The following is a 25,011-nucleotide window of genomic DNA, read 5'->3' on the forward strand; positions in this document are numbered from 1 at the left end:
ACAGCAGAGGGAAGTTCATTTGGTCTGGAGCCCCACGCAATCCCTCCCCTCCTCTCCCACTCGCCGTGCATATAAAATGCATGACATGCTCTGAAGAGGAATTTTAAATCAAGCCCAAGACTTTCAAAAGAGAGTCCAGTTTGGGCGTGGATGGTGTGAACATGTGTGTGTGCGTGAAGAGTGAGAAGAAGAGAGAGATAGGGGGGTAGTGAAGCCCTCCTGCCTCTTCTGCTTTAGGGCTACAAGGTGTAGAGAGGCTTTTGCAGCGATGGGTATCACAGGGGAGATTGGGAGATCAAATGAGATTGTCTGGAGTAAGTCTGGTCCAGTTTCTAGCCCTCATTTGGAAGTCCATCAGATCCACTCACAGCACCTTTGTCCAAATTTAGCTGCGGCACAAAGGATTTCCTGCTGCGAGTTAATTGAAAGAGAGAAAAGAAAGAAAAGAAAACCCACTTTGAATTCATTCATCTTACTGGAATGTAAGTATCGGATGAGAAAGGGGTCGCTGTGAAGCAGATTTGTGTTTCCTGAGCCGTGAGCTACAGTGTCATCTTGTGGTCGCTCCACAAACACCTCCGGCAGGGCCGAGAAAAAAAAACATCTAGCGGCTACGGATTTCTGCTTCACCTACCGGAAACGACAGCTGATTTCACCGAGCAGATCATCTTCAAATATAGAGGATGAACCATCAGCTGCAATAAAAAAAAACAGCCTTTTCCCGACACCCTGGAAGCCTATCCCATGGACTAAAATATCTCCAAGGCCGAAGCCATGAGGAGGAAGGCTGGAAGTGTAACAGCTCGCAGCTCTGATGATGAATTTCTGTGCTTTGGTGCTTCTTAGAAGTCCAAAACAAGCACACTAAATCTCACAGTGTGCTAATCAGCAGGACGGAGGACGGAGGACACAGACGCGGTTTGGTGCAACTATAAATCTCATCTGATCAGCAGGAAACATGCAGGCCATTTGTTCAAGGCTGTAAAAACTGAGATTAAAGACTTCTGGAATATTTAATACAAAGTGAGAGCAGACTGAAGGTTAGTATAAACATGGTGCTTTAAAAAGCTTGGCACAGTTTTATCGGTTCCGGCTGAAACCAGAAAAGCACTCGGAGGGCGCAGACCTCCGGCAAGCGTCTCAGTCACCCTATGTTGTGATTGACACCCACACGAGTTGATGACATCATCAAACACCGACATTCAACCTCAAGCCATGCGTACCCCTTGTCAAGACATGTCCAAAAATGCATAATATATGGTCGCCATGTCAACACCCATATTTGGTAATGCATGGAAAGGCATGGGGGGGCCGAGAGCCAACCGTCTTGCAGAGGTTTTGTCTTTCTTCTGCCCTTTAAAGGTCTCATACTAAACCCCTTTTCCACGAGTTAATGCAGTTTCCAAACACTTCTATGAAATATCTGTGACAGTCTTCGGTCAAAATAGCAAACAGCTGCTGCAGGACAGCGTCCGTCGTTTCCGTCTCAAACCGCTCTAAACCCGGAAGCAAAAGTACGTACATAGCGAACACGCGACCATGGTAAACCGTGAAGCGACGTTTTTAGCACACAATAAAAAACATTTTTGCCAATTTTCGCTGGAACATTACCACAAAAAATAAACATTAAAATACTCACAATTGCTGCGTCGTCTCGTCTCCACTTGTCTCCCGGACAGATGGTAGTGCTCCCTCTTTTAGATAAAGTTCCGTTGCTAGTCCAGCGTTATATTGTCCGAGGTTCTTAAAGCAGTCTGGCTCAAAATGTTTAGCACACACTAAAACATGTCTGCCACCAAAAATAAACATTTTCCACTCTGTTCTTCTGTCCTCTGAAAATGGTAGCTGGAGTAATGGCTCCTCTCTCTCCTGCAGGACAATTGATGCGGCGACATTTGACCTTGCACGGCCCACAGGTAGAACGTGGAACTGCAGAGCACAGACACGGCGACGCCCGCACGCACGTGCACACACATCTTGTGCACGTTCCCCCACTTGACGTCAAGCCGGGAGAGATTTCTTCCAGACGCTTTTCAGTAGGTGATCACAGACCTACGCAAACTATGAAGGATTGACTGGATGGTTTATTTTGCCGTTTTCGGGTTGATAAGGACCCAAACTCACCATAATAGTATAGAAACATGGGAAAAGTGAGTTTTTCATAATATGGGACCTTTAAACAGGAATTTTACCCCCCTGAACATACTTGAAAAATCACCGAATTTTGCACAAAATTCAGATCCGGCAAAAAATTAATTTTAATATGCGTTTCACAGTTGGGAATTAAAAAGTGGCACCACATACAAAAATCTAATTACTCTTACTCTCATCAGAAACGAATAATCCTTTGTGTTTAGTTTCAAACCACAATGGACAAACACTGCTGATTAAAAAAAAGAAGCTATTTTAACTTGATATGTCTATTAAATATCTCTAAAATCATTGTTTTAAATGTATGAAAGGTCAAACTAGTTTAAGAAGTAAAATACAATCTATTGATCATGAGTCACCGTTACCAGTGACAAACCTAAGGGGTTTGGGAAGCCATGTGATTGGTCGGTGGTGGGGCGTGTCAGACCGAACCAGGAAGTACTAAACCATTAGAAGCTGGCTGGACCAGCCAAGAGAAAAACAAACAGCTTTTAATACATTCAGTGTCCATTTATTTTTCTGCAGCCAGAAAAAAGTAAAAGAAAGAACATTCACACTGCTGAAGTGTCGTTTCTCATGCGTGCACATTTACAGTACATTGATCTGATATAGCCTCTTTGAGCAAGACATATTGCCACAAATCTATTTACAAAAATAACATTAAACCTGCAGTCTCTAAGCATGGTAAACCATTCATAAAAATAAAGCTTTGTGACGCGTTCTGAGAACGATCCTATGTACACACTCAGGTGGAGATGAGTCCTGCCCATTTAGCATTTCTGCGAGCGACACGCTATCTGAAGCATCTCAACTGAAATTCAATGTACAGAAGTTCATCTGAACATTCAATAAACATTTTCCGGTCTTGTAAAGAATCGATGCGAATCTGAATCAGTAATTTAATAGTTTGTTTAGGTTCTAAAGTAAAAAAGAAAGAAAGAGATGAAGCCAAATATGAAATGAGGGCAAAATTTGCCAACCATTTAAAAATTCATAATTAAAAACCCCCTAAAATAAATCACTCATTTGACAATATTGAGTCAAAGGACATGAACGAAGGCACCAATACACATCATGTATGCTTCCCGTACTGGCACTGAAAACGGCTTTATTTCATCACGGTAATCAAATTGCCATATAGGTGGAGTGCAACTTGGGTACTAAACAGGAAGTGTGATCTGAGAACGTTAATCACTCTTTCATACCAAATAGTGGGCAGAAACAAACAAAAACAGATTTCCTTCAGGTGATGACATGAAAGTATCCACAAATAATTGTGACTAAAAGTCGCCTGATGACAGCAGCACAATCAATAGCAATCCAAACTCTGAAGCCCCCACGCATTTGTCCACAGTCCCACTTTCTCCACGGCTGGTGATCATAATACACCTCTGCATACGAGCGTGTGTGTGTGTGTGTGTTTCTCGGTTTATCCAACCAGTGGTCGATCCCTCAGTGCAGGAACTTCATTCTAGCTCTTTGGTTTCTATAGTGCATCCATTGCAGGCGTCTCTGGGACCTTCCGACTGACCGCTCAGCCTCACGCTCCCCACCTCAACCTCAAAGCATTTTTATTTTACTCCACTGCTTCCTCCTCTCACTCCGCCAGGTTCTCCTCCTTACAGGCATCTGTGGAGGAGGAGGAGGAGGAGGAGGAGAAGAAGAGAGTTGAAAGGCTTTTCTGCAGAAATCAGAGCAGGCTAGTGATCTGCACACAATAGGGCTAAAGACACTTTAGAGTTATTAAAACTATTTTACTGTAAGATCTGTCAGCGATACAATCATATTTGCGTGTCACATGACAGGGATCTACTTTGCAGAATCACTATAAAAGCAAAGCGCTCAACCATTTGCTGGTATCGATAAATATACTGTGCAAGCCGCCACAACCGAACCAACCTACACGCATTTGTTAATGGCCTAATCCGGAGTCTGGTGCGGTGCAGAATGATTAATGAACGGTCGAATTGCGCACAATAATTACTGTTATTTATTGGCCTTGTGCCAGAAAATCAGAACCAGGGCAGGAGAAGCTGCACGCCTCGCTCAAACCTGGCAAGGTAAATGTGTTACCGGTATATAAAATACATATACAGCATATACGGAATATGAAAAAGATTTTTGAAATGTGAAAATATATTCTTGTGTATTGAATAACAGACGCCGTCCAGTCCCAGTAAAGAGCTAAGCTGGGACAGACTGCTTCAGCACCAGAGGAGATTTACCCTGGGAGGTGGAATCCCAATAATTGGAGCACAGTCTGCCCCCCCCCCCCACCCCCCCTTATTTGAAAATGGGAATTTCAACACCCAGCTCTGCCAGTCCACATGTTCTGATTTCGACCTTCAAGCGACATTCGAGCATGACAGGCTAACAAGTCCAAATCCTTCAGGGTCCCCTGCGCCGTCAGACTTCCGCCGCAGTCGTCTGGTTAGATTCTCAACGCCGAGGTCGTTTTAAATGTATGAAAACATGGAATTAATGCAAAAGGCTCGTGCCTCCCCGTTTCCCCCTCACATCCGATCTAAAGGATTGAACACAACTAAATTAAAGCCTTAAAATCACATGCGTATTTGTTAAGGATTTTTGGGCGCATCGGCGCAAAACACGTTCACATCAAAGAGCCTGCCGCGGGCAAAAAACGCAGACACAGCAGAATTTTTAATATGCAAACCTCCCGCTCAGGACGGGCGACGGCCCAGTTTGAACTGGAGCCTAACATTTGGGATTCAAACTGTTGCTGACAACGGGAGTTTTGCATTTTATTTGGTTTTCAATCGGAACTATGTTTTAAATGCCTCCCTATAAAGTCGGGAATTGCTGCTCTATTAATAAACGTGAACAGAGACGGGCATCAGAGAAACGCCACTACATATTAGTGCAATATCTAAAAGGTACAGCCAATCAAACGTAACAAAAACACAGGCTGGTTACATGGTAAGAATTTCCAAACACCTCTTAACATCGAGCGAAATAAACCGATTAAAGTTTGCTTTTCCCAGCATCACCGGCGACCGACGCATGCTGCACAGAGGGATTCAAATCAAGAGCCTCTTCATCCCGACCTAGACGTCCATAAAACACTGCAGCATTCAGCGGGACAAGCAGGACGCCAAGCCAAGCGCCATTCCTCCTTACAGGAAGCGACAGGCCACAACCAACCAGGAGCAGAGAACAGGTGCGTTTCCTACCCAGGACAGAGCTAAGCGGGCTGGGTGGTGAGGGAACTCGGGTCTCCGGGGACAGAAGGGGAGCTGAGGCTAGCGACGCTGAGCGTTTATACCTGCAGGGCTGAGGACCAGAGCCTGAAGGATGTCCGACAGGGAGACGATGCCCTCGATGCTGGAGCATTCGTCCACCACCACCAGCCGGTGCACCTTGGGTAAAATGAAGACGCACAAATCCAGGTCATAAATGCATCTGCCGGTAACTACATTCCACACACACACCGTAATCTCACTTCAGCTTTGACTATTCTGTCGACAATGGTCTCCATCGTTTCCATCTTGTGGCACTTCATGACGCCTTCGAAGTACTGCGAGCGATGCTTCAGCGCCTGCGTCACCGTGATGTCCAGGTTGTTGTACGTCTTCTCGGCAGCCAAGTTCTACACGCATTCCAGATGAAGAATCGTTTGAAAATGTACAAACAATAAATCCAACATTCGATATTTAGCCTCGTCAGAAATGGCGACTTACGATCACGTCAAACTTGGAGTAAATATCCACAACTTTGCCTGCAAGTGATCGAAGAAATTCAGTTTTAATAACACGGCTTTATGAGTATAATGATCACCTTTATTACCAGACAGTTACTATAGAAACGTATGATCTCACCAGACTCATCTACCACAGGAAGGGCAGACACTCGTCTCTCCACAAAGATGTTGAGTGCTTTTATGATGGGCGTGTCCGGGTGGATGAAAGCGATGTCGCGGTACGTACCGATACGCAGCTCGCCCAGAGTCTGCTTCATGAAAGCTGGCTTTGGCATTTCACATGTCTGGAGAGCGCACACACACACACACACACACACACACACACACACACACACACACACACACACACGGCAGGGATAGGTTCAGAGGGATCCACCCACTTCCCTTGTGACATTTCAACAACGTCCACGTTGTCCACTAGGTGGCAGCAGACAAGAGACAAAGGGACGCCGCACAGACAGACTGATGGAGATCACGTTGGACTCACAAAAAGCTGGAGGAACTTGAGAATCCTCTTGTGCGTGAGGATGTAAAGTGCATTCCCTGTGACGGGGTCAATGACAGGCAGGCGGTGAATTTTGTTTTTGATGAGGGTGTAGACGGCGTCAAACAGGCTGCAACACAACACAATGTCCAGGGGGGGGGTTACGAGAAGCGTGACGGGATCTACAGACGTACGCGCGAATGTGCGAGAACAGAAACGGTGCATTATTCATGGCCGGACAACGCACCTCGCATCAGGCGATATGTTGACCAGAGGTTTGAACGCAGTCGGGAGGTAAACCTCTGCATTAGGAAAAACACAAACACCTCATATTCCACCTGCAGGGCGGCGCTACAATCTTAATTTAATTTATACATGCTTTCAAACACATGACGATGATGTCGCCGACCTCGCCACGTCTCCAGCTTATGTTCCTCCAATTCGTAAATTTGTACCTGAAATATAAAAAAGGAGGAGCCTTTGAGAACAGGCGGATTCAAATGGCTCGCAAACCCCGAGAAGCGGACCTACCATCGGTGACTTGTAGTATCGGTGCAGAATGATGATGAAATCTGTGATGGTCAGCATTCCTGTAAGGAAACAGACCATGAGACGGGAGAATCTACACACAGGGAGGGTGAAGAGACAGCGCGTAAGGGTGTGGTCCAAACAATACATCACTGCCCCCCCCCCCCCCCGATCCGCTCACTGAATTCATTATTCATCACAGAATGACTTGCACTAAAGTCCAAAGATTATAAAAAGCACAACAACATAACCCACACTCATTTTGGCTTCCACACAAGCTGTGTGTGTGTATATATATATACACATATATACACACACACACACACACGTATATATATATATATATATTTTTAAATCAAACGTCATCTCGGCTGTCTTTGAGGACAGATCGATACACGGGAGTCGTCGTGCTTCTTGGTTAATGGCAGCTGGGATGATGGATTCTTGCTCCTGCCGGTGCAGGAAGGACACGCTGCATCTCAACAAAAACGATCGGACTAAAAATACGGAGACGGAAAGCTGCGATCTCATCAAAGCGCTCCAGGGAGGGGTGCTTTTTTATTTATTCTAAAGACTTAGAATAAGATCTAAACATCTTTACATCTTATTGGCCAAACTCTAAAGGCCAACTCCAGTTTCCATGACAACTTACTCTTCATACATTCTATAAAAAAACCACAATTATTATTTTCCTATCTCAGAAGAAAAACATTCAAAAGCCATAAAGACAATTGGCGTTTGGTTTCGGAGGTTCTTACCCACAAAGCTTTGCTTCTCCGTGTCCCACAGCGGAGCAGCTCGAACGCCGTTCGCCACCAAGGCAAAGAACGCTTTCTTGACCTTGCCGAGCAAAACAAACGGAAAATAAAAATCATAATTTGATTCAGCGGTGATAAAAATTAAATCACTGTCGTCGACCGAGGAAAACTATTTGCAGAAATAAATTTCAAATCCAAACGTGGATTTGAAAAGTGATGGATTTTAATGAGCGTACTCCGACCTCTGGATCGCTCCGTGTTGGTGTCACGATTTATTTAGTTTTTTTCCCCCCTCTTTCCTTTACACAAGGGCTTTTTAACTCTGCGCTTCAGTGGATTTTGCGGTTGAAGATCTACACATCAAAGGCATTTGCGATTACTGTTTAACCGCTTTATGGCAAATTCCACCAACCGAGAGCTTTCATTCTATCAAACATTAACCGCGGCCGAAAGTCTTCTGGCTCTGCAGGCAAAGTTTGTCTGCAGGCGAATAGAGAGGATTTATTTTGTCGCCGTACTGACTTGGAGCGCCGTGTCGAACACGACCAGCTTGGAACTCGTGGGCACGATGTCGTAGCACTTGTGGGATTTCATAAAGCGCATGTAAATATCACTCTCGGGTTCAGCAGCTGTAGGAAGACAAGAGCAGGGAAATACTTTTTAGAGGATGGAGACATCTCTCTCAGGGGACAGAACACTCCGTTATGGGCAGGGACCGCTCACGGCCACTTCACTGCTCCGTTTCAGGAGTAATCAAAGCGCCGTATCAGATGCAGGCAGCACAACAGCGAAAAGAAACACAAATGGGTACAAGTACTAGAAGGAACTGCAGATTAGTGTTTTTTTATGGCGTTACAACTTCATCAATGCATTTCATTAATTTTAATTTCAATTCCATTGCTAGAACAGCAACAAATGTTTACGAACGCAAATAATGGTTAGAAACAGTCGCCTTTAAAGGGATAGTCGGATTTCAAAGACATGCCGCCCCCCCCCCTGTATATGACGCAGCTGGGATACCTGTGACGTCATGATTCAGTGGAGTTCATGTGAATTAGTGATCGCGTCGTGGTGAAAACTCACCGTCATCATCAAGTTCAAGTTTCTCCAGCATACCTTCGACCAGACCGCAGACCTGCGTGGGGAGAAACGCGCACGTTTACGGTCGAGCTGCGCAGCAGCAGCGTGGAGCAGCGGTGCGCAAAAAAAACAACCATGCGTGGAAAAAACACGTCGCGCGACACACAAAGCTCCTCCTCCAAGATCCGCTAAATATACACGGGATAACGCGATACAAGCCCCGCGCCGTGGGACATTATTATTAGACCACACGCACACCCCTCCCGAAGCTCGGAGTGGAACAGTCCTGATGCATTCGCTTGCAGTCGGGGAAACTGGTTCTCTCTCAAACAGCCACCGGACGCGAGATAAGTGACGTCACCCCGCTACAATTACCGGTAACCGGTCGAGCTCATTGTTACGGTTAAAATCTACCGAGCGACACACACCACGGGAAAAAAAAACACGCTCACGTGAAAGCGTGGAGAAAAGCCCGGAAGCGCCGCACGATGGGGACACGCGCCTGGAGCGGGGCTTCACCATATTAGGAAATCCCTTACGTTGCTTAGCAGCAAGAAACTCGGGGAAGCCTCGTCACATCCTCAGAGTTAAAGAGTGACGTCATCAGCAAAAACAACTTTATTGACACTGGCAGCAGCAGCATGAACACATGCTGATGAGCGTCCCCTCCCATGTTAAGGATCAACATGAAATATGCTGCGTTTACGTTTACACGCCCCAAAGCTCGCTTGTTGATAAATGATTTATTTTGGTTCCTGATTTGCAAGTGTGTTCACAGCAGGCTGTAGAATGCCGTTGATGAAATATTGATTCATCCTCCCCTGGACTGAATCCCTGAGTCGGGGCAGACCAGATCACCTGGACTGAATCCCTGAGTCGGGGCAGACCAGATCACCTGGACTGAATCCCTGAGTCGGGGCAGACCAGATCACCTGGACTGAATCCCTGAGTCGGGGCAGACCAGATCACCTGGACTGAATCCCTGAGTCGGGGCAGACCAGATCACCTGGACTGAATCCCTGAGTCGGGGCAGACCAGATCACCTGGACTGAATCCCTGAGTCGGGGCAGACCAGATCACCTGGACCGAATCCCTGAGTCGGGGCAGACCAGATCACCTGGACTGAATCCCTGAGTCGGGGCAGACCAGATCACCTGGACCGAATCCCTGAGTCGGGGCAGACCAGATCACCTGGACTGAATCCCTGAGTCGGGGCAGACCAGATGATGATTCATTAAAAACATCTCTCAGCGTGACTCTAGATTAAACGCACTATGATAACCGTTGCCTTAATAGAACCCTTATCTCGGCGGTGCCTGCGGTGCGGTCACACCCTCCGCCCAGCATGAAGCTTCAGACAATATCTCCGCCAGACAAAATGTGACCTTGCATCGATCTGACGGAGCCATAGCAACAGTCTTGTTTTTATTTTTGTAGGCAATAACCGAACCATCCCAAAGGGAACAAACAGGCTGATCTTTTTTTTTTTATAAGCGGATGGTTTTAAACTTTAAATGGCATGACTCACTTGTTGCGAGGTAGAGAACGGTGGCACCGGTGCCGAGGAGGGGATCGGGGGTGGGGGTCTAGCTGAAGGGAAGCTGGGGCGCCGTCCTGTGTCCAGCGGCGCAGAAAGCAGGCGGGGTCGGGAGCTGGGCTCCAGGTGTTCGGGGCTGCGTCTGGTCGTCTGCGCCTCCTGGGGGAACACGGGTTGGTTGGATGACTGAGTCGGGGTGGTGGGTGGCGTGCTGAGCCCTGAAGTGGCAGTGAATTAAACAGAAGCTCTGCGTTAGATACCATAACACGGGATTAACAGTCAGGCACGTATACAAACACCCCTCAGGCAGCTACAGAACCAAGCTGAGAGAAGCCGATAAAAGTTTGCGTTCGCTTCGATAACGACCGCAAAGGCACAAAGACGGAGTGGGGATCGTCATCAAAAGGTTCTAAATTGTTCTTGGTATCTTTATTCACCAACCATGAAAAGTAAATGTTAATCGAAGTCGATTCACTGACCAAAAATCACAGTCATGAAGGGGTCTGATTTGCACCGTCATGCAAAATGTCTTCTGGGTCTGATCCAGAATGAGGACGTGAACAACGTTTAACGTCGATTTATGGACTCCAAAATCAGTTAAAATCAGTTTAAATTTCCTCTGCAGCATGAATATCTTCACAAAGGGAATTTAAATCCCTTTTCTCCTAAGATGACGCAACCGTGTGCGGAGTGAATGTCTTTGCCGTGTCCGACTATCTCTTGACATTCGGCTGGCATGCCCCGGCCCTCTTTGGTGCACCCTGCTTCCGCCGTGTGGCTTTCTTATTTTAGCCTCGCTGCTGCGGCACATTCCTCAGGAGGAGATAACAGCAGGGCTGGGAGCCCTCTTCACAGGGGGGGGGGGGGGGGGGGGCAGCTAGATGCCACAGGGAAAACAGGAAATGGAGAAAAGTAGTCCCATTTTACTTTATGCAACTGTCTGAATTGAGGACAATCTGCAGTGGATGCTAAATGCTAAATGTTAAACTGTAATAAGACATTTAGCATTTAGTGCATATCGGACCCCTTTATGACTGGATGCATATTGTACTATATACATATATAAACATAGAGGTCCCCACCCGACATGACTGTGTCAAATTTAATAAACATCGATCAATAATCAACTGAGATATTGAGGAAGACATTTTAAAGTTCCATTAAATGCGATGTTAACAAAAGATTTCAAAGTGATCCAGAATCCAGGATCTCTTTTGGATCATAATCAAAATTGAATCGTTCTCGGTAAGACTCCCAACATGATCTTTTTGAGTGCCATGAGAGTTTCCAGTCTAATTCAATGCTGCAGTCAAACTAGATGCACCCCCGTATCAAACAAAATAGTCTTTAAACCAACGAACAATTACTTCCAGGAAATATAAAGCGGAGATGAGCTGCAGCGGTGGTTCCATCGCATTTAAATACAAATTAAATAATCACACGGTGAACATCTCTGCTCTGAAACACAAAGCTAAAGCCTGAGCATTCATCTTTCATGCTGGAGTCCTGCATGCGAGCCGTGCACTGCGCTGCGCCGTACACACACACGATGTTGTGCAGCATCACGGCAGGACGCCGCTCCCATCGTCTCCTCCACTGAGGTGCGACCGGCTCTAAATCAGGCGCCGTCACCGGAGCTGAACCCAGAGCACCCTAGGGCTTCATGCAGCAGCGTTAACTTACACCTAATGTCACGAATATCACGCACAGACAAAGAGGCGGGTCAACTCGGGCTGATTCGGCTTAATCTCTTCTGGTCAGTCTTCGTTAAAATAAAGGAGCAGCTGATCTGAAGTGACTCTTTTAGGGTGCGGGACCGACGGGACATTGAATCTGACGCTGTGCCAGCATATCTATCTCTCTCTCACACACACACTCTCTCTCTGCGACGGAGTTAAACAAACCTGACAAACCCCAGCGTGATAAACCTCAACACTAACGTAGACAAAGTGGAGTTTAGAAGACACTAATTTGCAGTTTTCCAGAATATAATGTCATCAAAAACGACTGAGCTGCGTCCTCCAGCTCCGTGGAATCGATTGAAGGGGCTACGGGGCGGGAGAAGGACGCAGCACATTACCGGGCAGACATGGCGTCTCAGATTGATGACTCCCTCCGAGCCCGTCTGGCTCCTTTCGCTTCTTGCTCCGCCGGAAGCTGCCAAACCTCTTCATGGGATGCGGCGGGTTGTCGGTTCAAAACTTTAATTTGACCATGTCCGACCGCATCGCGAGCAGCAGCGCAGATATCTCAAAGGCTGTCCTGAGAGAGAGTCACTCCATCCGAAGTTGTGAAGTTAAAGAGTGCGTCCGAATCAGAGTCCGCAGAAGAGTCCGTCTTTGACGCCGCTCAGTCTTCAAAGACAAAGATCGTCATCTGTATTTGAAAAGAAAACCGGTCCCTTTCAACGACAGAGGAAAGATATTTGTTCACACATTTGACTTTTTTTTGCTATTCCACGTAGTTGAAGTTCAGGAAACCGGTTTCTGCAGCAGGACGGAAAGTCGTGGAGAGTGAAAGCGGTAAATTCCACACGGCTTCAAGTTGAAAAATGCCCCCCCCCCCCCTCCACGAGTGATGCAAAGACAAGCTTGGACTGAAGTGCCTTTGCCCCCCCCTCTGCGCCGGTGTCAGCACTGTAAATCGTCAGGTGCAGCTGTGGGTGGCGTCTCTTTAATATAGCACGCACGCCAGCAGCCTGTAAAAGGAGGCCAGTCTGTGAAGGCAACCCCCCCCCCCCCCCCACCCCACCCCACCCCACCCCCCCATTCCATCTCCCACAGAGTACAGTCAGCACATCTGTCTCTCTCGCTCTTCACACAATAGTAATTAGGAAGATCAGAAGGTGTCTGATATAAACATCCTTTAAAGACAGAAGGGGGGGGGGGGGGGGGGGGGGGTCTTTGGAATGGTAGCCTGCCCTTCCGTTACTTGTGGGGTCAGCCGTCTTTGACCTTCATCGGGGCGGACCTCAAAGACTGCCGAGGCCATGAAACCCACTCTGGCGAGTCGAAAAGCGCCCCGTTCTTTTATTTACAGACAACGTAGAGCACAAAACAGCAACAGGGAGATTAAATACACGGTTGTGTGAGGAGGCACTGAGAGTCTGGTCACTTCCAGATAAGGGTATGAAGGCGCCGCGGGCTGCCTTCAGTAGGGAGAGACTGACGAAGTCCAGATAGGAGGACGCATTTAGAGCCGACGGGAATGAGAGCGGAGCAAATGAACTCAAAAGTAAACGCCTCACATGCTACGTGTAGCAGACATGTTCAAAAAGCTCACTGAATTCTGCAGCGCTAATATTAAACCAAAGTGATTATATAATTCTCATCTTCCACCAGGCGAGGCCTTGCAGGCAGCGCACCCTTGTGGCGAAAAGCAGGGCGTCTACAAAAAAAACAAAAAAAAAAAAACATCCCACTGACTAAAACGGAGACAACATGTCCGCCCCGTCTCTGCACGGCATCCGTGAACGAGCATCCTTTTGTTGACGTTAATCGCTCGGTCCCAAACCATTCGAAAGCCACACGTCATTAGTCAGGAAGCAAACTGAGAAGCTGCAATGTCTAAAAAAAAAAAAAACACATCCCCTGGAAATGCTGAGCGGCTGGCATGAGAACGGGCATGTTGGCAGTCGGTGCGGAAACGGAGCACGCCGACTCGGGCCGGACGGCCGGCCGGGGCGGAACTATTCCACGAGCCGCCGCCAAACTGACTCTCTGATGAGGAAACAGCAGAACGGGTAAAAGTCAAAAACATACGAGTCATCGTCGCGTCCTTTGAAGCCGCTTCCAGCTTCCTTGTAGAACCGCCTGGCTTTTATAATAAACAGTTGTCCAAACGCACGAGGACACGAGGACACGAGCGCCTGCTCCTCATAGTCTTCCTCAGACTGGACTGACTGCCGGTACCAGTTTTCCCAGTGCCAATGAGTCACTTTTGACATTGTAAATGTTGATCCGGACGTCCAGCAATGAAACGCCAAACTATAAACTGCAGCAAAAGATTTTCGTTGTACATCTGCTATGCAATGACAATAAAGGCTTTCTATTTCTACCCTCAACGCGTGGAGCTCAGGAAACGCCGCTCGACACGTTTTCGCCTCAGTTCGGTCACGAACAAAAAAAATATATCTGAAGACACTGTGAAGCTTCGCATATTTCCCTGCTTCCTTGGGAGACTCGTTTGAACAAGCCGACAGCCGCACTGGTCCGCGTCGCCACGCCGACAGCAGGCCTCGAGCGGCCATCGCGAGCGGGTGCACGTGTCAGCGTGTCCGGCTCACCTCTCCTGCTCCTGGAGAAGATTTTGATGCTCGTAGGCGAGGAGCTGGACGAGGACCGGAAGATGCCGCTGAAGCTCAGGCGATGGGGGGAGGGGGAGGGGGAGGGGGAGTTCTGACCGGAGGGATAGGGGAACAAGGTTCTGGGTGAATCGGAGCCGGTCGTGACTTGAACCGGAGCAGACTGCGGACACCTCGGCAGGAGGTCCGGGCTCCTCGTCATCGTTTCTGTCGTAGCGCTGTCTGAATGGGCTCGGCGCTCTCCCTGAGGGACAGCAGGAAGAGAGAGAAATGTTTGGGTGAAATTTCAGTGAGTACCCCCCCACACACACACACACACACACACTGTTACACAGAGGCTGCAGAACTCTGCACATAATGAGGAAGTGAGAGCTTCCGATTGAACCTTTTGTGGGAATGTTATTGTCACTGCAGCTTTTTTGACAAATCGACCGCGGCGCTTCTCTCCTGCTGCTGCGCAGAGCATCCTTCTGACTGATCTCACGCTCAGTACGAGCAGCTGGTAACGCACGGTCGTGTTCCATTTGATCATCAGTACTGCTCCCACTTTAAAAAAACACTGAGAATAATTCTTATTGTACTTAGAAATCTGCTTTTTGCGAGGTCACTTGCACGTAAACAAGCCGAGGAATCCCTCGCTATTCATTTTGCAGACAGACCTGCGAGATGGCATCCAACCTAGCTGCAGAAAGGGAGGGAGCGCCTCCTCCCTCCGCTAGCTCCTCCTGGATGTGCCAGTAACTCTTTTTTTTTAACCATTTGTGGGCTCTGATTACAGCAAAGCTTCGTGACAGGCAATGATCTGCAGCTTAGAGGTAGTATTTACGAGAAAACAAGGCAGCGCTGTTGTAGTTAAACGCCGACATAATAACCGGTCTGAGCAAAACGGATAAGCTGCATGATGATATGATGGGAAATAACTGCTGTTGCACGATGGGAAAGAAAAATGCACCAGCAGAACTTCTGGTTCTAATCAGAAAAGGATGAACTGTTCTGTCTGGACTCCTTGAGGCTTCAGGAAGCTATTTGCCCAAGGTGGGCCCCGCTAGATGTGCACATTTGAGTTTAAACCAATCCTCTGCTGCATCTGAGGGAACGAGAGCACACACCCACCAGCTTATTTGCCAATAACTCTCCCTTGGTCATTGTGCAATGGCTTTGCAAAGGAATGTGAACAGCCACCGGGTGTTGTAAAAATTAGACTACAGCAGACCGAGGCGGATTTCTCTTAAAGAAATCAATTTCCTGTCTGTGATCCTGCGATGCCTGGGACACAGTGCAAGGTTACAGGACAGGAACGACGGCCTTGTGTGATATTTTGTCTCCAGAATCTACATATAAACAAATGAGGAGCCAAAGAGTCAAAATACATCATCTTGAGAAAAATAGCTTGGAAAAACAAATATTTTAAAAACACAACAACAGGTGCAAAAATATAAAACGCATCCCAATAATATATTTTTGTACCGTGTTAAAGCAACGTCTCGTCGAGCTTCCCGTCTCCACTTGTGAGGAAGAAAACACGCCAAAGTTCTGCACAGAAAATGAAAACATGAGCGACGTGGAAGAACAAAAACATTACAGGTTACACGCATGCCTTCCCTTTTTTTTTTAGACATCATCAGCCGTCTTTCACACATATTTTGGACACATTGTTGTTTTTGTCATTTTCAGCCAGAGGGAAACAGTCTGACCTTTTTTCTGAGGCTTTTGTCCGTCCAAAAGAAAAGAAGAAGGAAGCAATGGCGACAAACGCTGCAAGGAATTGCAACACATAACAACCATTCTGCGTATGCAGGGTTGGGCTTTAAATTCCACAGATGATGCTAAGCATGCTGCAACAGAGTCGGCTATAACAACACCGTTCAAAGGTGCAGTAAAACAAGACAGACTGTAGAGTCGCATTCCTGGCTCGTCAAATACAGAAGATGAACAAACAGCCCCCCCTTTATTAGTCGACCCCCAACAAATGCCTTAAACACAGCACAATTCTATCAAGGACAGATAGCGCTCAGAACGCCACTGTCAATAAAACTGGAGTCATCTGAAAATAGTTTCCAGAGCACGCAAAAGCAAAATCATACCGTCCCATCCAAATATATATTTGTATTTTTATTATTATTATTTTTTACAATTCTGGATTATTTTGCAGATCTGGCTCCAGAGTGTTTAGTAGTGGAGCCTCACGAAGTGCTGATGCCTCAAACTTGTATCTGCTTTTTCCTGGCCCAGTGTCCACTCCTACATAGAATCTCATTGAAATCCGTTGTCAGCTTTTTTGGGATATCTGGTGGATAAACAGGCGAGCAAAAACAGGCAGAGCGCAGATCTGGGATGATAATAGGGGGGGGGGGGGGTTATTGAAGGTGTGCACATTGTGCTTTTTGGAAATCCTGCATACCTTAAAGTAGACATAATTAAGAGACCTTGGGAAATTGTTCCAACACCTTTTATGGAACTGTGTTTATTCCCAGTGGAAGTTATTTTGTTATTGGAAAGCTCCAAAATTCCAGTGCTGGAACAGTGACCACAAAAAAAAAACTGTTTTGTATTTGCACGGTTGCTTCCTTCAGGAGAAGGGATTTTTTTCCAGCCTATGCAGCTGCAGTGCAGCGTAAAAACGGAAAAGACAAGTTCCACTCAACTTCTGCCAGGTTATTTTCCAACCGAAACATTTTCTAAAAAAAGGACAAATTATTGAGTTTAACTAAATCACACACCTCACCTGGGAGCCATGGCAACATGTTTTTTTATTTTTTATTTTACCACATATGGCAAAACAAACAAAAACACATAATACTTGAAGATTAAAAAAAATATATCATTCAGTCTCCAGGGTCGTGGTTGGCTTGGCAACCGAAGAGAAACAATCACAGGCATTAACTGCTGAGATTGATCAATCGCATTAGCCTCCCTACAGCAACAGCATCTTTTCTTAAAGTCTCTCAGTGTTTGTGACCAAAATAAATCGAGAGTTGCATGTTTGAAACTGGATTAGATGAATTGTTGCTGCAGATCGTCGATAGTTTCCTGTTCGATTTGGAGCAGTGCTCAAAATGAGTCCAAAACTTTATAATCAGCAATTCAAAGTCTCTTTATCTGGACATTCTGGGGACGTTTCATGATCTAAATTGTGCGTTGTTGGATCAAACAGCGAAGTGAAATAGATTCAAAGCAATAATAAAACGCTAATGACACGTATTCTGTGGCGGCTAACAGAAGCAGGTGTCGGGGGAGGACGTCAACAACAACAAGGGCTAAAACGAAACCGGGGCGTTAGAAGATGACAGTTCGAGCCCAAACTCGTGGCTGCCCGACCGACTCACCGGCATGTTAATCCGCAGACCCTTCCTCTTCTTCGGCATTTTCTTCGAGCCGTCCTTGAGGGAATCCATCACCGTGCTTCCCATGGCTTTCCTGCACGCCAGCAAATAGAAGGCGGCGCGTCGGTTAACGAAGGACAGCTCGAACTGCAGCCGCCTCCGCCTCCGCCTCATCCGCCCAGTCGACTCACTACGACAGCCTCGTCCGCCAGGAAGTCGGCAGGCCACGCGTGTTCGAGACCCACGGCCGCCTGTTGTTTACAGGCGCAGCTGGCCCGGTGCCCCCCCCTACGAAACGTGTCGCGTCCCGCGTTTCCGCCCGCCTGTCACCAGGAAACAACAACAAACCGAGCGCTCTGGTATAAATAAATACACGTTTTATTTTATATTTAAACTACATTTGTAGATTACGTTGAGCAATGTGTGTATTTATCACAGCAGTAATCCTCCTCCGGGTGGACTGACATGACCTCCAGATGACGTCATCTTCCTCGTTCAACAAGCTACAAGTTTTTTTATTGATCAAGTTAATGCTGACCCAGATGTTTTCTTGCAGAGGTTTTTTTTTGTATTTTTATCGTGTTGCTTATTCCAATAAGGAATGCCGGATCAAGGAATTGTGGCCATTTCAAAATATGCCCCCCCCCCCCCCCCTAAAAAAACACAATAAACAGTTCTGAATTTGGAAAAAACAAATTCAATTAGGTAAAATTATCCCTCTAATACATAAAATGAGTAACTGATTCACTGTTATATCCTAATATAGGATTTCTTAGAAAGATTGTTAACTTATTGAGTGCCAGTCATTTTCAGCTCAGCTATATCTCCCGTGTGGCTCCCGTTTTCACGCATTTGTCCTGATTTTCCAAGCCCCACAGAATATTGTTTACTATGACTATGCACATACCAAACCTACCAAATGAAAGATCAATCATTTGGTAGGTTCATCAGGAACAAAAAGTGTTGAAGACAAGAGAGGCAGATTTCCATGTAAGGGTTGGCAGTGAATGTTTGGGTTAGAAAAAATGGCCTTAGACGTGAATGGCACTCAAAGAGTTAAACAGCATTTTTTTAACCACCAATGTTACATTTCTTAGTTTTATTTTGTCACATGTATCCATTTAAAGTGTGTAATTATTAAAGTCTCATACACAACTGGCTAACATGTAAAATAGTTTATTTTTGTAAATGCTTCTAAATTCAATTCCACAAACTCCAAACCTCATAATCTGTACACTTCAAAAGGCATTTTCAAAGGGGGAAAAAAGAGAAGGGAAAAAAAGGAATATAACAAAATCTGACTACACGACCAAGAAATTGTAGCACAAAGACACTGGCAGGATGATGGAATATCATACAAGAGAAGAAAAATATCCAAGGAACAATTTTGTTACAACCATTCATTGAGAAAATATATACAATCGAGTCTTCGGAAAGTTAAAAAAATACATGCCATATACATTACAAGTTCTGAGACTGTTTCCAAAATTGTTTACAGTCGACTTGAAATTGTGCACGCAAAAATTCTTCTGTTTCTAAGCATGTGACTTTGTGAAGTGTCAATAAGAAATATTTCTGATTAAGGAGAATCCTATCCGTCCAAAAAAGTAGAACCTACACGATTCCGTCACACACAGGTTCGTCTAACTCACGATATCAGACGTTTGCACTTTTCTTTTTTAAAAGCATTGTAAAAACAGAAAACAGGTAAATACAGGCCATTGTTGCCATTTGTGTTAAAAAGTTAAAAAGTTGTTTTTGGGTTTCAAAACCTAATTCACAGTTCTTTAAATCCAAACCTGATTAACAGCAAACATCTCTTTCTATTTGAAGAGGGTTTTTCTTATTTATCTATTCTGTAACTTGTTATGTTAGTCAAGAAAAATATTTCTTTTTGAGTGGTCAAAGCATGTGTAAGTCACAAAACACTACGCTACAATACTTTACTTTTAATACAACAAAAATACTTTGTGAATTATTGTGGTTATATTACAAATTCTGTACAGAATAATCAATAATATATACTCTCAAACTGAAATAACGTCCCATCTTAAATAAATTTCAATGACAAACAGAACAAAAACAATTTTAAAAACACCCAAACATCAAGAAGGTTAAGGTAGTATTTGGTCGGTTATTCCTATAGTTTTCTTTATGTACATTTATACAAAAGTAACAGCATGTCTTCCTCATTCTTCAAAATCAACAGCGATCTACCCTTCTCAACTCCATCTCGTCATTTTGAGAATAAAATTCATTCACTCGGTAATAAATACAAAACCTCTCAAATTCCACACAAATCACATGACGGAGAACTATGATAAAACTGACTCATGGAATCAAATATTTTTTATGTGTGTGTGTTTTTTGTTTATTTTATTTTTTTTATTTTTAGTGCAAGTTAATATTCCCTTCGCAGTATTCATTGCTGTACATTCCTCATTCAGTGATGTCGACATTTATACGATATACATTATGACAGTATGAAACAAAAGGGCCTGCCCTTAGTAAGCAATAAGGCCACACCCTGCACAGTGCTTTCTCATTCGCTGGTGGATTCCGCACCCCCACGTACACCAAACACGCACACACATACGGACGGAGGCGTCGCATACCAGGAGCCTCCCACAACATGGCACAAGTCGCATCCTTGCTACTGTGTTCCTTTCCTCCACCTTTCTGTTTCCTTTTGATTTTGATGAACTGAAACGTTTAATCTGCTCTCCACTACGGGGGCTCGGGGGGGCCCCCTCTGCTCGTTCGTAAAATGCCCCTAGTGTGAAGCCTCTGTGCAGAGAATGCAGCCTCCGCACGCTGTAAGCTAGGAATGCGTTTTAAAATGTGTTGTTTTTGTCATCCTCAGTTTATCCACTTCCTGCATTGGTGAGTTCCGCAGTGGCAAGCAGTCTTGCGCCGACCCTCCACAGTGTCAAACTGGTAGTCGAAACACAGCTGATAAAAGAGAGGGGTAACCAATCATTTCTGAGCATCACATATAACACATTCATGTAATTACACAAGTAAGAAGTTCAATCAGGTAAAAAAATAAAAATAAAAAGCCCACCTCCTCTCCTTTTTCTATTCTACGCACACAGCTGATGATGATTTTGTAGCCCCTTTCGAATGTGACCACTTCAGCAGCGCAGTTAGGGTTACAAGAGTGGTTGACGTATCTGGAAATAAATAAAGAGACACTTAAATCACGTCCCAAAACATAAATGTTTTTATTTACATTATCATAGTTTGGGACTGGGGAAGGAGAACCGGTTTCTAAATTGGAATCAGTTCCACAACTAATTATTGGATTCATTAAGAAAAACCGACAGATGGGGTTTACAGTCTGAGACGGCAGAATAAATACATATTGGATACGATCTCTATTGAACAGCAGCACCGTTCTTGCAGGACTATGCAAGATGATCAGTTGATTAAAGCATGTCCTTATGATAGAGAATGTTATCTCCGGTAGAGAGAGACACTTCCTGTGACATTACACCTAAAAGAAACAAGACACCTTTTATCATGCACGAAGTAGAAGAATGCAACGGGAGCAAAGCCGTGGTAAAATAATAATCAAGGAAACAGATCTCGCTGTGTACTTTACTATGGAGTAAACCGCCAATAAGAAATACTTCATCTAAATTATCACACTCAACAACAGCAACAAATAGATAGTTGGCCCAGTGAATGAAATGCCAAGACTGCAAACTGTGTTTCCATGGATACTTGTCCTGTATGCATACCGTCATGGCAATTCTGTATTTGAATATGTGACAGCAATCGGACAAACCAAGTTGGGATTGTTTAATTTGTGTAATGTGTGCAGGAAAAGACACGAAACGCAACGGAGCTCCGCAGCAACAAGCGATGACGAGCGCCCAGGAAGGAAGTGTAGCAACAGAAACTGTGTCTGCACAAGCCAAGTCAGCAGCTTTTTTTTTTTAAATGAACCCAATGAACAACTTTACCAATACAGTAATGTACGTGTAAAATTATCCCCCCGCCCCCTCCCTTCCTCTTCAACACGTCACAACGCTGTTAGTCCCTGTCGTCTATCTTGATAGACTATCTGTATATTATCTATTATATCATTTTATATGTATGTGTGCGTCTATATAACAATTAACGTTTTTTCCATTGTTATTAGCGTTGATTTGAGGATTTTGAAACGGGCGGAACAGATTAAATTGTTTTCAGTTATTCTACAGAGTGATTTGAGTTACGAGCTCCGTCCTGAAATGAATTATACTCGTATGTCAAGGTATTACTACAAATCTCCAGCAACAGTCTCATTAAAACAAAAGACAAACCATGTTGATCATACATGAAACAGGTCAGTACTACACAGTACTACACAGTACTAGACATGCAGGGTCATGTTTAGTACTGTAGACAAGTCAAATGCATGGAAATAACATGCTCTGATTTTGATACTGTAATATATAAAACAATACGACTCCCACAGTACCTTGCGAGCCCTCCAGTCCGAGTGGCATCAACAACATGTTCGCTGTCGATGCGGAACATGAACACGGCTCGGTTCTGTCAGAAAGAAGGGGAATTTAGTCGTTTGGTCTTTACATGTGAAACATTTTACCCACAAAAGCTCCCAAACAACAAATGTCTACCTGAGATCTGTAGACCTTCTCCTTCCTGATGGCCACCTCGTTTCGAAGGACGGTGCCGTTGTACTCAATGACCATCGTTTGTCTTTCTATGTCTCTAGCAGCAAACAACCCCAGGCCCTGTGGACACATTACACACGTAGTTTTTCATTACTTCCACAGGATGCACAATCTGTTAACGCCAAACTAACCTGGTCAAAACTGAGAAATACATGTTAAAAGAATTGTTACCTGAATGTGTGAGCGGCCCAGATAGACATTTGCTCTCCACTCACTCTTCATCCAGCGGTACTGAGAAGACCTGTGGTGTACTACTGGAGGTTTACTATGGGGGGCGCCACCTTCTCCTGGGGTTACATTCTGGTTCGACTTGGCTGTGCTGCCTGAGACGGCCTGCGGTTGAGGCCTTTATGGTGAAAGGGGGAAAGAATGCAAATAATAAAATCCCAACAACTATACTAAGTACAAAACAACAGAGCTGCAAAAATCAATAAAGCCTGCTTCGCTAAAAGTTACCTTATAACTAAAGACGTGAAGGGAGAGCAGGTTTTGGGCTGGGCACGGGCGCAGCCTGCTGGGTTGAACACAAGAGGCAGCTCCACAAGCGGATTGCGTCCGTAACGGAACGAGTACCTTTCGCAAGCTTCCACTCCTGGGAGCTGAAACAGATCCAAGTAAAAATAATACATTTGTTAAAATGTCCTATTCTTAAACCTGAGAATAATAACCAAAGAAAAAGGTGCAAACCGATTCAGTTATTTTGGCAACTGCAGAGACTGTCAGTCCAAACAAGTCCTCTCCTTTCAGGTACACAGGGAAGAGCTTTAGGGTGGCCGATTCTGTCCTCTTCTCAGCTACAGGACCAAGAACCTTGTCCCACACTCCTCATGACAAGGAGACAAGGAGATTTGACCGTTAAAAACCGAAAACCGAGAAAGGTAAAAATATAGAACAGTCTTATTATCCTGAAATAATCCATAGAGGAAAACCTTTCGGAGAGGTGTCAGTCAGGACCAGGTCCTGGTATCCCTGCTCAACGACTCTGATGGTGAACTCCGGCAGCCCCTCGCGGTCCTCAACAGAACAGACATAGCGACAACGACGGTTGCCATGGCGCATGCTCCAGTAAATGCGGCAAGCCTCGTAGCCAACTGGAAAGATGGTTGTGGAGGAATGGAAGGCTGCCATTTGGTGAGGGGTTAGCTGGCCTATTGCGTGTGAAACCAAGCTGCCGACTCTGAACGTGTAGCCCAACTCGGGCCGCCGCACGGCAGTGGCGATCTGACGGACTTCTTCTCTTTGGACGTAGACGCGCCGGAAGACAGCGAAGCACCGCAGCTCATGCTCAAGGGCATGTCCTGCTGTTCCCCGAGGCCTGTGGGCATGGCAGAGCATGGTCTTGTCCTTGAAGAAGGTGCACTGGGCTTGCAGAGCGCAGGTGAAGTGGTATACATTGGTACAGCGCAGGCGGTGGCAGCCGCTGGTGGCCCCCGTCTGCTGGCAGTAGGCGCAGCGTACCGCTCGGCCGCGACGGCGTGCGAGCTCCACGTTGATTAGAGCTCCAGCCTGGGTCTCGTACACCTCGGTCGACCACAGGGCGCAGTTTAGATGGACCCACACATCAAGGTCCAGATTAAGAAGCCTGGCAGGGCCATCGGTGGGCCCGTCGCCAAACTGGTGGCAGAAGCAGCATCGCCTCTGGTCTTTAAGAGACGCGAGAGGGCGCAATGAGGCCCCGAGTTTGGTGAGGAGCTCATCAATCTTGTCCTCATCTGGGAGTTGGGAATTCCCTCTTGGCGGAACCATCACCTGGATCGACCACTTCCTCCATCGGAGGCCCTTCGGCCTCTTTCCCTGGTGCCAGCCATCATGGGACCTCGGCCGAGCCTTCAGCTTGACAGTCACTTTGAGGGCATCAGACTTTGTCTCACCTGATGTGGGGAAAGGGATAGGAGGAGTGGAGGGGGGAGACTGCTTGGGCTGAAGCTGGGCCAAGCAATGAACATCCAGCGATGACATGTTGTTACTGTACTGGTGCAAAGTTTTAAAGAGACTGTCCGACTGCTCAGAGGCAGCGGGAAGGGACATGGATTCCTGAAAAGATAAGACCAGATCCATGAATAACTGCATGTTATTTTTTATAAAACCATGCCCCCCCCCCTCTAATATAACTGGGTACAGACCCTTGCTTCTGTGGTTGTTCTGAACTGCATGGGCGATGAGGAGCAGTAGAGAATGAAACAGCTGTGACTGCAGAAGACGAGGCGTTCTACAGCTTTTAAATGACCTTCAGATTCCTGATAAGAGAATGAAAACAACAGTCTTAATAGTCTGAATACGGAATGAAGCGTTACATCAAAGCTTGAACAATGTCAAGAGGAGAAATAAACATCAAACCGTCAATGCAATATTGAAATGAGCAAAATATTTTACAAAATACACAGTACGTATGATGTCATAGGCTACATGCAGACCGTATTTCCAAACTGCAAAGACTTTGGACA

General features: G+C 45.7%; 2 protein-coding genes across 2 annotated transcripts in view; both read right to left on the minus strand.

The window, feature by feature from the left end:
• Positions 1-2,652: 2,652 nt before the first annotated feature.
• LOC137904928 (5'-AMP-activated protein kinase subunit gamma-1-like) lies at positions 2,653-17,969 on the minus strand. Its single transcript, XM_068749145.1, has 16 exons — positions 17,886-17,969; positions 16,027-16,092; positions 14,542-14,803; positions 10,248-10,474; positions 8,723-8,774; positions 8,162-8,268; positions 7,640-7,721; positions 6,885-6,943; positions 6,763-6,808; positions 6,601-6,655; positions 6,357-6,483; positions 5,988-6,153; positions 5,850-5,887; positions 5,612-5,758; positions 5,435-5,528; positions 2,653-3,780 (listed from the first exon to the last, which is right to left on the minus strand). The coding sequence occupies exons 1-16, from the start codon at positions 17,967-17,969 to the stop codon at positions 3,749-3,751; spliced, it is 1,644 nt and encodes a 547-aa protein (XP_068605246.1). The 3' UTR covers positions 2,653-3,748.
• Positions 17,970-19,042: 1,073 nt separating this feature from the next.
• LOC137904929 (histone-lysine N-methyltransferase 2C-like) overlaps positions 19,043-25,011 on the minus strand; it is a 48,500-nt gene continuing 42,531 nt past the window's right edge. Inside the window, exons 53-61 of the mRNA XM_068749146.1 lie at positions 24,691-24,804; positions 23,497-24,601; positions 23,255-23,391; positions 23,024-23,166; positions 22,739-22,913; positions 22,511-22,627; positions 22,351-22,424; positions 20,947-21,055; positions 19,043-20,834 (exon numbers count right to left, since the gene is read on the minus strand). Of these exons, the coding sequence (XP_068605247.1) occupies positions 20,742-20,834; positions 20,947-21,055; positions 22,351-22,424; positions 22,511-22,627; positions 22,739-22,913; positions 23,024-23,166; positions 23,255-23,391; positions 23,497-24,601; positions 24,691-24,804 (2,067 nt within the window). The 3' untranslated portion in view covers positions 19,043-20,741. The remainder of the gene's footprint in view (positions 20,835-20,946; positions 21,056-22,350; positions 22,425-22,510; positions 22,628-22,738; positions 22,914-23,023; positions 23,167-23,254; positions 23,392-23,496; positions 24,602-24,690; positions 24,805-25,011) is intronic.

Source organism: Brachionichthys hirsutus, chromosome 15 (genome assembly GCF_040956055.1).
Source record: "Brachionichthys hirsutus isolate HB-005 chromosome 15, CSIRO-AGI_Bhir_v1, whole genome shotgun sequence".
NCBI lineage: Eukaryota > Metazoa > Chordata > Actinopteri > Lophiiformes > Brachionichthyidae > Brachionichthys > Brachionichthys hirsutus.